The sequence below is a fragment of the Pteronotus mesoamericanus genome, unplaced genomic scaffold, assembly GCF_021234165.1.
Source record: "Pteronotus mesoamericanus isolate MK-2021 breed Mesoamerican mustached bat unplaced genomic scaffold, CSHL_Meso_final contig_55, whole genome shotgun sequence".
Taxonomy (NCBI): domain Eukaryota; kingdom Metazoa; phylum Chordata; class Mammalia; order Chiroptera; family Mormoopidae; genus Pteronotus; species Pteronotus mesoamericanus.
This window is the reverse complement of record NW_026555198.1, coordinates 8451477-8466356: the sequence shown is the minus strand read 5'-3', so window position 1 is coordinate 8466356 and position 14880 is coordinate 8451477. Positions and strand designations below refer to the sequence as shown.

General features: G+C 45.3%; 1 protein-coding gene across 3 annotated transcripts in view; it reads left to right on the top strand.

Moving 5' to 3' along the window:
* Positions 1 to 14562, top strand: part of SLC16A2 (solute carrier family 16 member 2) — a 108469-nt gene extending 93907 nt beyond the window's left edge. The window contains exons 2-6 of one of the 3 annotated variants that reach the window (XM_054579579.1): positions 2142 to 2286; positions 5333 to 5783; positions 6759 to 6902; positions 9766 to 9994; positions 11805 to 14562. In XM_054579579.1, the coding sequence (XP_054435554.1) occupies positions 2142 to 2286; positions 5333 to 5783; positions 6759 to 6902; positions 9766 to 9994; positions 11805 to 12025 (1190 nt within the window). In that variant the 3' untranslated portion in view covers positions 12026 to 14562. The remainder of the gene's footprint in view (positions 1 to 2141; positions 2287 to 5332; positions 5784 to 6758; positions 6903 to 9765; positions 9995 to 11804) is intronic. The other 2 variants (XM_054579577.1, XM_054579578.1) reach the window with 2 other exon arrangements.
* The last annotated feature ends 318 nt before the right edge of the window (positions 14563 to 14880 follow it).

The window sequence follows — 14880 nt, the reverse complement described above, 5'->3', positions numbered from 1 at the left end:
GCCCTGATCTCACTCAGACTGCCCTTCTCTGGCCCACTTGGGCCTCTATAATTGAAGAGAGCCAGAAGCTGTCCTGGTGCTCTGCTCAGATGATACTCAATGATGCTTTTTGATAATGTTAATGAAGACTTGGAATATGTTCAGAGGAGAGCTCTGAAAGTAATAACAGAGTTAGAAATTAAAGCTAAGAAGAAAAGGTAAAGGAACTAAGATTATTTAACCTAGAAAAGAGAGGCCCAAGATGAAACTTGATAACAGCCTTCAAACAAACAAGCAAAAACCCTTGGGCTTTCTTTCTGAGGGCTGAGCAAGGAGAAATGGGCTGGAAGAATGTAACTAAGAGGGCAAAATTCTTTCTCCCTGGCGAGCATTGTTACAGACACTTAAGATCCTTTTTAAACAGAATAAACTCTTCTTATTCAAGTTTGGAGCCAGGGATTTGCCCAACATGAACTCTGATTAAAAACTTCGGCATGATGGTTACATGACCCTCTTGAAGAGTGTCCTTAAAAATCTTTGGGTGGCTCCTGAACCTGTACTGTGTTTGTGGCCTTTCCTGCTCCTTAGTCTTAGCATCTTAAGGTAAGATGAGCCTTATCTTAGCTCTTGAAGGCTTAATGCCCATGCTTCTTGGCCCTGAAGCCAAGTATCTGAGTGCCTAAGGCTATAGATCTGGTTTAGCATCCCTGGAAGGGCCTAAAATGTGGACTAGTTCAAATATGACCCCAATGCTTGAATCCCCTGTTTTATATCTAGTCTCTGTTCACACACCTCTAATGAGTGGAAACTTTATTCATCCCAATAGAAGACATCAAATAATATAATTAATTGAACTAGGAATAAGGACAGTTGGGTTTGAGTCCCAGCTCTGCCACTGACTTGCTGCATGATCTTTGATAAGCTCTTTCACATTTCTGGGCCTGCTTCTTTATCAGTAAAATGGTAGTAGAGGGATATCTTTGTTTTAGTTTCTGTTGGTTTAACTGCTATAACAAATGGCCCTCAAAAATTGAGTGGATAAAAGAGCTGTGATACCTTTATACAGTGGAATACTACTCAGCTGTAAAAGAAGGAAAATTGGCAGCATGGATGGACCCAGAGAGTATTATACTAAGTGAACTAAAGCATTCAGAGAAAGACAAATACCATATGATTTCACCTACAAGTGGAATCTAATGAACAAAATAAGCCAACAAAATAGAAACAGACTCATAGATACAGAGAACAGGCTGGCAGCTGTGAGAGAGGTGGAAGGGTTGGGGCTCTGGGTGAAAAAGGTGAAGGGATTAAACAAAGAAAAAAACTCATAGATACAGACAGCAGTATGGTGATTACCAGAGGGAAAGGGGGTTAGGGGAAATTGAAGAGGGTAAAGGCGTGGGGTAAATGGTGATGAAAGGCGGCTTTGGGTGACGAACATACAATACAATATACAAATGATGCATTACTGAATTGTACACCTGAAACCTATATAATTTTATTAACCAATATCACCCCAGTAAATTAAATTACAATTTTTAAAAAGTGTATGCAATAATTAAAAACATTTAGTGGCTTAAAGGACAAAAAATTTCTCTATTTCTTATGTATCATTCAGGACAGGGATTCCATATTGGAAAGGGAAGGGGAACTTTGCTCAATATAGTTATTCTGGGACCCAGATAGAACTAATGGCAGTTCTGCAAGTCTTACTACATGGCTTCCAAGGTCGCTCTGCATTTGTAGCCCACCAGAAAGCAGAAACCCAACAGGACATTTTTATGGTCCAGGCCTGGAAGTAGTGTTTATCACTTAACTACATTGTATTGGTTAAAATTCTGTCACGTTGTCTTACTAAAGAGCCAAAGAGGCTGAGAAATGTACTGCTGTGTGGTAACTAGTTAGGCTTCATTATTGGATTGATCTTTAAAAAGGCCCCTATCTCAGTTTCAAAGTTCTGAATGTGTTTATAAACTAGACTCTTGGTTCTCACATTGCCCTGCTACAAGTACTTTGAAAATTGCCCAAGCTCTCTGGCCACTAGGGAATAGCTGACTGGCAGTGTAGGCCAATGCAATGCCCCTGTGAAAGGCCAGAGAAGAATTGAGATACCAGTCATACCACACTAAGCTAAGGTATCTTTGTGCTTGTTTTCTTTGCAGCATGGGTAGGAGCCCTCTCAATGGGCATGATCTTCTTCTGTTCTCCCATTGTGAGTATATTTACTGATCGTTTGGGCTGCCGAATCACAGCAACTGCAGGGGCTGCTGTCGCTTTCATCGGCCTCCATACCAGCTCCTTCACCAGGTAAGGCTAGGAGTTGGTGGATGCCTAAGACTGAGTGAGAGTTGGCCTCTTTCTGGAATTCAATTAGGGACAATCTTCCCCTTGCAGAATCTTCTGTGGCTCTTTCCATGCAGAATCCTCCTTGTCCAATGGGACTCATTTAGGTACCAGTGCCCATTGGTAGGGAATATCCCCAAAGAGGACGCAAGAGTTCCAAAGTGGTAGGAGTCTAAGTTTGGGAATTCATATAGCTGGGCCCATGTCCAGTTTTGGCCACTGAATGGCTGTGGAACAATTGATGAGTACCATTCCCGTCTCTGGGCCTCAATTTCTATATCTGTAATATGAGGGGATTAGACTAGATGGTCTTTTCGGGTCTCTTCCAGCTCTGCCATTTTATTCCCCTTCAATGTGCCGCACATCTCATGACCTCATCTGCCTTCTCGAGAATGAACTTTTAGAGCAAGCTCATGTGGACACGTACCATTACAGCACTCCTGAGGGAATCTTATGCTAAAAATGAGGTCAGCTGAGCCCCAGGCTATTTAGCATTTCTGGTCCCTTTCAAGATGTTTCTGGCTGCCAATGCATGGATGGTTTGAAATGGATAAAAATTCATGTCTTGGTCATGAGAAGGGATATTTAGCACCATCCCCACTGAGGTACAAACCTAGTGCCAAGCTACCCAGCCAGGCCTAAGCTAAAGTCAAACTCTGGTCCTGTTGGTTCCACTGGAAGAACTTAGTAGTGCCAGGCAAGGAGCAAGCTACAGGCTCATTTTCTGTTTTCTTTCTGCCAGCCCTGCAGAAGCATATCTAGTTGAGGGGAGAAGTGAAAATCCTCCATCAGAAACTGAGAAATAGGGGATTCCATCAACTTTCTGCCAAAGATGCTTTGAAAATTATGGTACCTCCTACTTCCAATCTGCCTGGGCTGGTGTAGGAAAATGCTGGCCTAGAAATACAGTTAATTTGTCAGAGATTTGCTTTCTGAGCCTTACTCCCCAGAGTAGGACCGTGGTTATATTCTCTAGGTCTAACATTCCACTCACATCAGAGAATGATAATAGTGTTCTGCCTCAATTGGGCCCTTTGAGGATGAGCCAAATTTCTTTATGACTTGAGCATTTCTGGCTGCCCAGCCTACCCTCCAGCAGAGCTTGGATTTGTCCTGAAATGTTTTCTTGACTCAGTCCCACCTAATTCAGACAGAGGAGGGGAAAACCATGTCCTACCTGGAACCTGCTTAGTCCTCCCAGGGAAGCAGTGCCAAACCCTTTCAGAACCTCTCCAGTGGTTGGCCTCATTCATCCTCAGCAAGCTGGTGCTGGCTCCTTGTGGGAAGGAGCTAGGCCTCAGGAGCAGCTCCAGGCTCAGCACTACAGAGCATAGGCCTGTTTTTTAAGGACAAGAATAGCAAAGTGTAAACAAATTAGCAACATACGGATCCCATTTCCCTTGCAATCCACATGGGCTGTTACAGAAAGGGAAGGAGCTCAGGCATGTTTTCTTCTGGCACTCTTCTTTAGGCACATTAGAGTAGGCGTTCTGTTCTCCAGGCCCCTAAGCTCCTCCCTCAACCCCATTGCCTTTTCTGTAAGAACATCTTCAAAGCCAAGAAATTTTCTGGGTGGCTTCACACCCGGTGGAAAAATGGTACTTCTTGTGGCTAGGGCTCCAAGTCATCCTTCCTGTTGTTTGAATCAGGGCTCTGGATGCCTTTGGATGGCATGAGGTGGAACAGAATGCAGGCAGGGTTTAGGAGGACTTGGCAAGCCTGTTTAGGGGTCTCTTGCCTTGGGGTGCAGCTAGAAATAGATCTTCCACATAGCACCCTGGATAGAACCCCATGCTTTGCCCTCACTGGCCCTCACTCTGCAGGTATAACTCCTGTTCCTTAGACAAGAGATCCTTGGCCCATGCCATACCACTGAGTCCCTAGAATCTCATGGGAGCAGACCCCAAGGAATCTGACAGAAGAGGAACAGTTGGTTTAGTTATGTGTTCCAAATGGAGGCAGCCCTTTTGAAACCAAAGCCCTTGCTCATATGCAGTGAATACAAGCAGATGGAAAGCAATGGTAATGATTGCTGTGGTTGGAATCATGCATGCAATCACCATATCATCTCTGCAGCATAGGCCCAGTCTTTTTAGTATGAGGACTGGCTCTGTCTATGGGGAAGAACTACCTGACCATGGAGGCTATTAGATAATTAAGTGGTCAGATAAAAACTATTGCAAAATATGTAGAGGCTTCAAAAAGAAAATAAAATTCCTCACTAGGTTGTGCCAATATTTTTGGGATGCAGATGGCTGGCCAAGCTAACCTTCACATGGCCTTTTTCCTGCTGACTACTTTGCCTTCTGTTACAGAGGCTTATGGCCCCTGCAGGCCGTAATGTTTTAAGCCAGAATGTGTGTTACTTTGTGAGACCCATAACTTTTTTGAGGCTCCATTTCCCATCAAGTAGCTAGGTTATGCTGTGATATCCAGACTTTGGGTAGGTTGAGGATGGGCCATCTCTCAGGAGACCACCAGACAGTCTCTGAAGTATTAAGAGCTCTGAACATGGAGAAAGATACTGAAGAGCCCTACAGAGGGTCTTAACCTCCCAGGATCTTGACTCCTTGCAGGCCTTTGTTACTTGGGATAAAGCTTTGGCTACCAGCCAATCCATGCTGTCTAGGTGAGCGGTAAGTTCTCTCTAAAGCACCGACTTACTCGTAGCCCCTCATCCAGCCTCTGCATAGGCAGGGTCTGGCTTTGTTTTGAACAATCGTCTCTGGGTGCTATGACTCAAAATAGAGTCACACAGACCTGGAGTCAAGTCCAAACTTTGCTGATACACAGCTATGCTACCTTGGGTAAATTACTTCTCTGAGCCTGTCTTCCCATCTGCAAAATGGGGATCAGAAGGTCCTACTCCTTGTCTGTTCTGAGGGTCAGTGGTAAGTGGGGCTGTGGGTTAATGGTGGGGGTGATGCAGGTTTCTGGAGGGTGAAGGGAAAAGGGCAGGTGAATTTTCTGGCCAGGCTGCTGAGGATAGCTCTTGATGTTTTTCCCACAGCTCATTGAGCCTGCGTTACTTCACCTATGGGATTCTCTTTGGTTGTGGCTGTTCCTTCGCCTTTCAGCCATCTCTCGTCATACTGGGCCACTACTTCCAACGCCGCCTGGGTCTGGCCAATGGTGTAGTGTCTGCTGGGAGTAGCATCTTCTCCATATCCTTCCCCCTTCTCATCAAAACACTGGGGGCTAAGATAAAGCTCGCCCAAACCTTCCAGGTGCTGAGTACCTTCATGTTTATTCTTACGCTGCTTTCACTCACCTACCGGCCCCTCCTGCCCAGCTCCCAGGACACCCCAAGCAAGAGAGGTGTCCATACCGTGTGCCAACGCTTTCTGGCTCAACTCAGGAAGTATTTCAACATGCGAGTGTTTCGCCAACGTACCTACCGCATCTGGGCCTTTGGGATTGCTGCTGCTGCCCTTGGCTACTTCGTTCCCTATGTACACCTGGTGAGGAACATCAGGATGGGCTCACCCAACCTGGTCCCAAGAATCTGCCCTTCACCTGCCTGAAGTGTGAGAGGGTAGGGGTGGAGGATATTTAAAGGACAAAACTGAGACCTTTGGAAAAACAAACAGTAGTTGGAGAGACACAGTGGGAAAGAGCACAGGTTGAGGGAAGACCTCTGTGGGAAATAAGGAGAGTTCGTTAGGGAAAAGCCCATGCCTCTGGTTTCTTCCACTGATAAGTCTAGATAGGTAAGATTTTCAGGAGAAGATAAGCATCACTGGGGTGCAGGAGACTGACCCAGATGACCCAAGGATAAGGTTGTCTAAAAGTGTGTTCTATGGAATGCTGGTCTTTGTGGTCAAATGATTTTGTTTAAGCAATACCATATATTAGATCTCTTTAGCTTCATATTGTGTAGCAGTCTTTTAAAGGTACCAAAAAGTCCTGCAGTAAACAAATCCTTCAGTTTTGTTTAGCCAGCATCTACCCAACTTGTATGGCCAAAGAACTGTCATTTGTAGTCCTGTTATCTTCCATAGACCTCATGTTTCTTAAAACACACTTTTAGAAGTATACCTGAAAGTTGGTGGATCTGTCTCCCCTGGTGACCTGCTGTTTCCCCAGTCTGTCAGTTCTGGGTCAGGGAATTGGGAGATTGTAGGAGAACCACTGGATTTTCTCAGTTGTTAAGGCTGTATTCTGTCCTGCCAGGGTTTGTTTGGAAGGGGTCTGGAGACACCCACTCCCCTCAGCTGTGTTCAATAGCCCAGAATGTAGAGAACCAGGGAATATGCAGCTTTGTAAGCACTTAGAAGCAGCCAGGGAGTTTATCCCAGAGATAGGACTACAAGGAAAGTAGTTCTTATCGTGGTCCAGACAAGTAAGCAGTAGAGGGTTCCAGATATGCCAACAGTTAATCAGTCAGCTCCTCTTCTTTTTCCTGTCCTGGGGGGGTCTGATGCTATGCTTTTCAGATGAAGTATGTGGAAGAGGAGTTCTTGGAAATCAAGCAGACCTGGGTGCTCTTGGTGTGTATTGGGGCTACCTCAGGCCTCGGGCGCCTTGTGTCAGGCCGTGTCAGTGACTCCATTCCTGGACTTAAGAAGATCTACTTGCAGGTGAGTGTGGCCACCCCGTCCACTGTGGGGAGGGATACTGCCACAGGTGCTAGTTTATCCCCACTTTTTAATATAGAATGGTAGATTGTGTCATTGCTGTCCCCTGGGCATCAGCTCTGACATCAGCTTGTGCAACAAGGGAAAGTCAATAAATTCTCTGAGCCTCAGTTTGCCTTGCTTTCAAATGAAGAGTCATTCTTGTCTGTCTTTCATCAAGATGGAGTGAGGATCCAGTGAGAGCAGTATAAATGGAACCTCTAGAACATTTTCAAATAGTTTTTTAATTAATAATGGCTCTCCCATCTGAGAGAGAGAAAGTGAGGCCAGGAGTTAAATGCTGCCACCAGTGAGGGGTGATCTCATGGCTACCCTACACTCTCTTGGAGGGTCCTGGACATGTATAACACGTGGCCCAGTGTTTCTCTCCTGTAGGCCCAGGCCCAGGTTCATCATCTCTTATACTTCCAGAACTACTTGGCACCAAACATTGCCTGTTAAGTGCCATCCTCTTGGTTGACACAAAAAAGTACCAGAAAAGGCCAGACCACTCCCCTTCTCTGGGCCTCACTTTAGTCATTTGTGCAATGAGAATAATTCTCGCTTTTCCTATCCCACCTCACAGTTGAGGATTAAAACAACGATTGGCATGACCAGGCTTTGGGAAGTCAAAAAATGTTATAGCCAAGGTTTTAATCCTTCTGATAGTGATACAAGTAGCCTCATGTTGTGGGCAGTAAACACAAGAGGCCACTTTCTGTGTGAATTGGACTCTGGTCTGGCTTGAATATAGACTATTGCTTAAGCTGTCTATCTTTGCCTACCTGATAGCAATATTGCCTTTCTGACCTGGCTCATGCTTATTGCTCCTGCAGTTGAGTTTACTAGAAGATGCCCAAGTGTGAAACCCTGTGAAGGGGTAATGGTGGTCCTAGAAAACATGTGATCACAAATAATCCATCAGGAAATGCTTGAGTTCTGACTCCCCTAAGCAAGCCCTAAAATTATTTGCCTCACTATAGGCAAGGGGGCCTAACTATACACACAGTAGAGATTTCTCTGTCTTCTGACAACCCCAAGGGTTTTCTGAAATAACCTCAGATGTTTTAGACAAAGTATTCTGTTGTATTTAACTCTGTGTTAGGTTTGCAAGAACTGGTCAACCTGCTTTGTCAGATCTAGGGATGCCCTTATGATTCATCTAGTCCAGTCTCTCATTGTACTGATGGAGAAACTTAGGGGAAGACATACAGCCAGTTGTGGCAGAGCTGAACTCTTATGTAATGCTCTTCTCATATTCTACTTTACCTTAAGTGATGGAAGGCAGAACCAAATCCCAGAGATAATAAGAGACTTGACCAAGGTCAAACTGAAAGCCTATAATTGAGATAAACAAATTATGAAATTTTGAATTCCTGTGCAAATATCAGAAAGTGCCTTATCTGGGTGGATTTTTACATTGGAGTATGTGTGGCTTTCCCAGCCTCTTCTGCATGCCACCCCTGTGTGTCTTTCCTGTCAGTATCAGCAGCTCCAAGATATAAAAGGATACTGAAAATCTGGGCAAGCTAGCACTAGGCCAGGGCTTTATCCTGAGAAGAGGCAGTAGTTTTTGCTTAGCCATAAAGCTCATTTCTCACCACAGTCCCTAGGAGAGAGGTAGGGCCCAAGCAGCTTTTGCTTTCTATTGAGCAGAGGGCGTTCCAATGGAAGCAGAGGCATTAGCTAGTCATCAGAACTGGACTTAGGGCCCAGTGCTTCTGCTGGCCACTCACCCTACCCACCCACCACTCTCTCCCCCTTTCCACTCTTATTTGACCCAGTTTTAGCACTTAGAATAATATAAAACAATCTTAGAATGTTGTAGCTAAAACAATCAACTTGGAGTCCAATTCCCTCATTTCACAAATGAGGAACTGAGGCCCAGAGAGCAAAAGTGACTTGTCTAAACTCATCCTGCTGGTGTCTCAGGCTGAGAGCACAAGACAATGGATGAACTTCTTTCTCTTGAGCCATCACAGAAATTTGCCCCCCCCTTCTCTCTGGGTACGGGACTGAGAGAGGAAAGGAGTGTGCATATAGCTTCAGGTGTTCTGAAGAGCCATTCACTAGACCCTGTAGTTTCTACTATTGGAGAAGACAGGTACATGTGTCTGGTGTCAAGCCCCTGGATAGTCTATTGGAAAGGAAATGGTGACAACCTGCAGGACAGCCTCACTTTGGGCCAATTCTTCAGGCCTGATTTTCAGTTCCAAGAGAGATTTTTAATTTCCAGACCTTGGCAGGGCCTCATAGAGGATGCTAAGAGGCAGCTAGATATGATAGGTAGTAATTAAAGCTGACTGAAATCAGTTAATGGGGTCTTTTGTGTTATATAATGGTATTAACTGCTAATTGCCATACCATTATGGTTGTTGATAGGTAGGTCTGATTTTATCTTACAGTCATGCATGAATCTCCTAGGGAAGAAGCTGGGGTATCTGGAGTCTTATTCCTAGATTCTGCCTAAATATCCCAAAACAGCCTGGGCAAAGTTCAAAGGCCCCCCAACAAAGAGATCTCCTCACATGGCATGGCCAGAACACTTATCCTATCTAAAAACCAACTGATGAACCTAACAAATCCGCTGACAGCAACAACATAGACTCACAGTTAAATAGGAGCTCTCTTAAAAACTTTGAATCCTTTAATATAGGACTTAGAAGGGGCCTCAGTAACTGTTTAGTCCAACTACTGTCTCTGCTGGCACCCTGCTGACTCATTTTATAAATGGTAGGAATGAGACTCTGAGAAAGGAGGTATGATTTGCTATGTGGTCTTAACTGGTACGCATAACATGACCGACTTCGGGCCCTTGCTCCGTTAGGTCATCTCCTTCCTGCTCTTGGGCCTGATGTCCATGATGATTCCCCTGTGCCGGGGCTTCGGGGGCCTCATCGTTGTCTGCCTCTTCCTGGGCCTGTGTGATGGCTTCTTCATCACCATCATGGCCCCCATCGCATTTGAACTGGTGGGCCCAATGCAGGCCTCACAGGCCATTGGCTACCTCCTGGGAATGATGGCCCTGCCGATGATTGCTGGGCCCCCCATTGCAGGTGAGGCTGATATTACAGGGAGGGTATGAGTGTGGGAGTCCTATCTTTCCTGGGCTGTAGCTTTCCTAAGTACCTCTACTTAAAGTTCCCTTTCCTCTTATTCTCTGTTTAAGCAGCCTTGTCAAAATGCATGAAACCCCTTACCACTCTTGGTAAAAGAAACTAAGCATAGTATATGTGCATGGATTCATTTTGGGGAATATACTTTTCATAGCTGTATATCTGTTTCAGTGGAGTTTTATTGTGGACAGCATGGCTGATTCCAAGAGGGCAGAGGGAGAAAGGGTTTGGCTTTCTTGACCATTTTATTGATCTAGCATCCCCTTTCTCTTCACAGGTAAGTGATTATTTGCAAGGTAGCTGGGCGGGAAAAGAAGAGAAAGTGGGTCCTGGTTTTAACAGGACTTAGAGACACCCCTTCCTCCTCTACTGGCTTCTTAACTGAGCCTGTAGAAGAGATTCGAGTAAGGCCTCATCCCAGGACTGGTCTAGTGAGGCTTACTTCCTATAGGGAGTAAGTAAAGTGTTGGCTTACTATATTTAAGCACTCCCAGTTTCTCTCTCCACTCTTCAAGAAGGACATTGTTGGTACCCCAGGAAACATAGGAAACAAGGAAAACCAATGGCAAGAGAATTTCCTTTCTTTAGGATTTATTGCAAATATTAATTTATGGGCTAGCTTTTCCTAGGCTGGCCAACTAGGCTAACTCAACAAATAATCCTTGAACACAAGTTATGTGCAAGATGTTGTAAGGTTTCTGGTCATGTTGTGTGACAGTGGCAAAAGCTTCTACTCACACCTTTGTCCCAGTCACATTGCCCACTGGCAGAGGGGAGCCTCTACCCAGCCACCGACCTCAAAGGTGGGTTCCAGAATCCATACCTCTTTCCGGTTTGCCTCCTAAGCAGCACAAGAGCCTACTTGCCTTTTCTCAATAGAGTTTCTGGGATCGTTCCTCCTATGAGGTAGCTCACATTAGCTTCTGAAGATGAGCTGAGGAGGCGTAGTACCCCATGCCAAACACATATATGGTATTTGTAACTCAAGAGAAACCTACAGGGACCAACCATATCTGTAACTGGAAGGAAGGATACACATACATCCACCTCTTAGGGCAAATGGGAACTTAAGAGAAAGGATAAATAGGAATTTGACTGAATTGTTTCACAAGAACATTTTAGTCCAACTTTGGGTTAAGAGGGTATGTCACTGTGAACCAGAAGAAGGCTTGGCCATATTCTGTGGAGTTCTTTTAAATTAGCTTCCCTCTTTTAAAGATATTTTAATTTATTTATTTTTAGAGAGGGAAAGGGAGGGAGAGAAACATCAATGTGTGGTTGACTCTCGTGCTCCCCCCACCGGGGGGACCTGGCCCACAACCCAGGCATGTGCCCTAGACTGGGAATCGAACCCACAACCCTTTGGTTCACAGGCTGGCGCTCAATCCACTAAGCCACACCAGCCAGAGCAGCTTCCCTCTTTTAAAGTAACTCCATAACTAAGAGTGACTAGAGTTAGCTGTAGTTTCATGAGAGTCACAAATGGAGAATTTTAAGAGAAGTTTCATTAGCTTCTTTCATAATGAACATTAGCTCAAGGGCCTGCAGCCCCAGTACCTTGGAGGAGTCACCTGCCTTTGTAATAGAGGTTTAATTTATTACAACTAGAAGTATTTCAAGTACCTTAGGTCAAGGTAGTTTAGGCCAAAATTCTCTGTACAGGTATTGTGATGGCCCCTAGAAGAGGCAGAAAACACCTTTGGGCAGTAGGGCAAAGCTGAGCTTAACTTTTCTTTCTCCACTATTTCAGGCCTCCTCCGCACCTGTTTTGGGGACTACCATGTGGCCTTCTACTTTGCTGGTGTGCCCCCAATAATTGGAGCTGTAATCCTCTTCTTTGTCCCTCTGATGCATCAAAGGATGTTCAAGAAAGAGCAAAGGGATTCCAGCAAGGACAAGATGTTGGCCCCTGACCCAGAACCCAGTGGGGAGCTACTGCCAGGCTCCCCCGCCCCTGAGGAACCAATCTAATGCCTCTTCCTTGTCATTGTGTGCTCCTCTCCAAACCCTACCCTTCACCCCACCCTGCTCAGCATTTACATTTTTGCCACCAGCACACTTGTTCCCAAACCTATGCACACAGCATTTCAGCCACCTGACCATCCCTTTGGAGCCAAAGCTCCAGGTGTTCCAAACTTAGTAACCAAATTTTCTTTGTGAATGCCTTCAAACTTGCCAGGGTCTTTCTCCCAGGATCTAGAAAAGCTTTGGATCAACCCCTGGCCTTTGGAACCTCTCCCTATACTTTCTAACCCCTCGGGGAGGAGGGGCATGGGGCCTCTTGGCTCCAGCTTGTTAGCCACCCAATAGAAGCAACTGTCAAAGGTGCTACCGTGTCCTCAGGAGCCTGGTGGGAAGATCCAAGCCTCTGTGTGCTGAGAAACTCCTTGCCATCTTACCTTAGGAGCCACTGATGGAGGGAGGAGGAGGGCAGAGAGATAAAATGAAACAAGGAGCCTTGTTTAACCTTAGAATTTCTGAGGGACATGGCTTCCCAAGAACTGTGGGTGCTGTTAGTTTACAAGTGTATAGATAGTCTCCCCATTATCTGGTTGGTTAACAGTCTGCCTCCTTCTTCCCTTCCTCCTTTTTTCCCCTCTGTTTCCTCCTCATTTCTCTTCCCTTTCTGTTTCTTTTTATGACTGTCATAGACACATGGGTGCTTAAATAAAGGAGGGACCCAGAGCTCGGGCCAATCAGCCTTACCTTGGCCCAGCCCACCCTTAATAGTAGCATCAGTCCCACTCATCTCAGGCTGAGCCATACCTCACCTTTTGGCTCAAGCTGCTATAATCATAGACTGGAAGAGTAGAATATCACATAGGGAAGGGGCCTTAAACAGCACTCACTACTTTTTACAGATTTCCCAGATCAATGCATTAATCTGCACGCCCATAACCCCATTCTTGTATCCATCTGTCAAAATGTGAAGAAATCCCTTTCATCTCAGTAGGCAGAGAAGGTCTGATGACAGGGAGATGGCATGGTATGGGGAAGGGGCAATAGTTATTGACCTGGTGAAGTCAATATTTCCACCTGGGCTAGGCCAGGAAAGAGACTGTTGTAGGGAAAATTCAATTTCCAACTTGGATCCCCAAAAGTATAGGCAGCAGCTACACAAAGCTTTGGGCAGTTTCTTTTAAGAAGTAAACTTAAGGTTACTTCTTGGTAAAAAAGTTGGTAAAGGTTAGTAAAACTTTGCTAACCTTTACCAACCAATGTGCATCCTGGGTCACTCTGGCTGGCTGGCATTAAACATGCCAGGAAATGTAGACTCTGGACCACTTGCACCTTCTAAAATAGCTGCCAGATGATTCCCTATACCCACACTCTAAGCAACAGTCTTGCTGTGTTCAGCTAGCACAGCTCACCTCATTAGGAGCTCAACCACTCTCCTCACTCAGCCTCTTTGTGTCTCTTTCTCCCTATTATGTGCCTTGGTCTGTTGTGTTCCTATTACTCAAACTTTTCCTCATCTTCTTTGCCAGGCATCCTTGGCTGTCACTTAGAGCTAATAGTAATTTGCCACCCCAAGCCAGGGCCAGGAGGATGAGGTTGCCACGTAGGGGCTCCAAAGAAGACTGGTCCCTATCCACAAGTTTTTCCATTACAGATAGGCAGCTGGGGCATTGTTGGCCTCTGATGGTCAAACCATGGCCAAAGTCCTGATCCCCCTCCATTGGTCCCAGTTTGGCCCTTATCAAATCATCAAAGGAAAAGACACTGATTCTTGGCTTTGTGGGTAGGAAGGGGCCTAATTACTATCCTAACAGCTCAAACAACAGTGGAACAGGGGAAGCTGGGCCTCAGGAGAGACCATTGAAAATGTTTCAGCACCAAAACCCCTGCTTCCATTTCTCCTGCCCCACACCCACCAACTTAATAGAGGGCAGTTCTGCAGGGCCTCCTTTGTTGCACATGGTTTGAATAGCTCTGAAGAATCAGGCTACCACCCACTTCTCTCCAGATGAAGGAAAGTCATTCACAGGTCCCAAATCTGCTCTATCAGGTGTCACATAACAGGGTGTCACTTCTACACACGTGCATATGCATGTGTGGGCTTGTGTGCTTTTGGAGAGAATATTGGTTGGCAAAAGCAGCACAGTATTAATGTTTAGGGTAGGATGCAGCCTCTTATGAATCCATAGCCAAATCTAGCAGAATGAATAAAATTTGGGAGCTTGAGACCTGGTACATTAATTAAATCCTCAAAAGGTTTGGAACAAAATAAACACCTAAAAATCTAGCTTTGGTATGTAACTTGCCTACAAGGGTAAAATAGTTTTAACCTGGTTAACAGCAGGAAGTTTGGTCTCAGAACTGAAATCTCATTTCAAGTCACACTTCTGCCAGGGCCTAAACTCTCTATGAGAGCATAAACTTTAAAATGATCTACATAGGGGATTGGAGTTGGGCAGGCTGTTCAGGATTGGGTTTTTAAGGGAGCTCTGAAGTGGAAAAGTAGTCACTTTACAAAATGGGAACATCACTGGTTAGTGGCTGAGTGGGCATGCAAGCCCCGCCAAGGCCACCACCTTGTAACAAACATTCCATGTTGAAAATTAGCAAAGACCTTGCAATAATGCAGCTCAAGACCTTTTCCTATCCCTTGTTACTAATGGGGTACCTGAAAGGAATGGTATACCTGGCTTACACAGCTAGGCAACAATGGAAGACATTGACAGTGATGCAGAAGAGGCCTACAGCAAGACTGGGAGTAGCCTTCGAGTCTCCCAGGTCTATACTGTGCATTAGATTGAAGTGGGAAAACTGAGGCCTAGAGATAGGAAAGGACTATAGCAGGTTCACGCAGTTCATCAGTGACA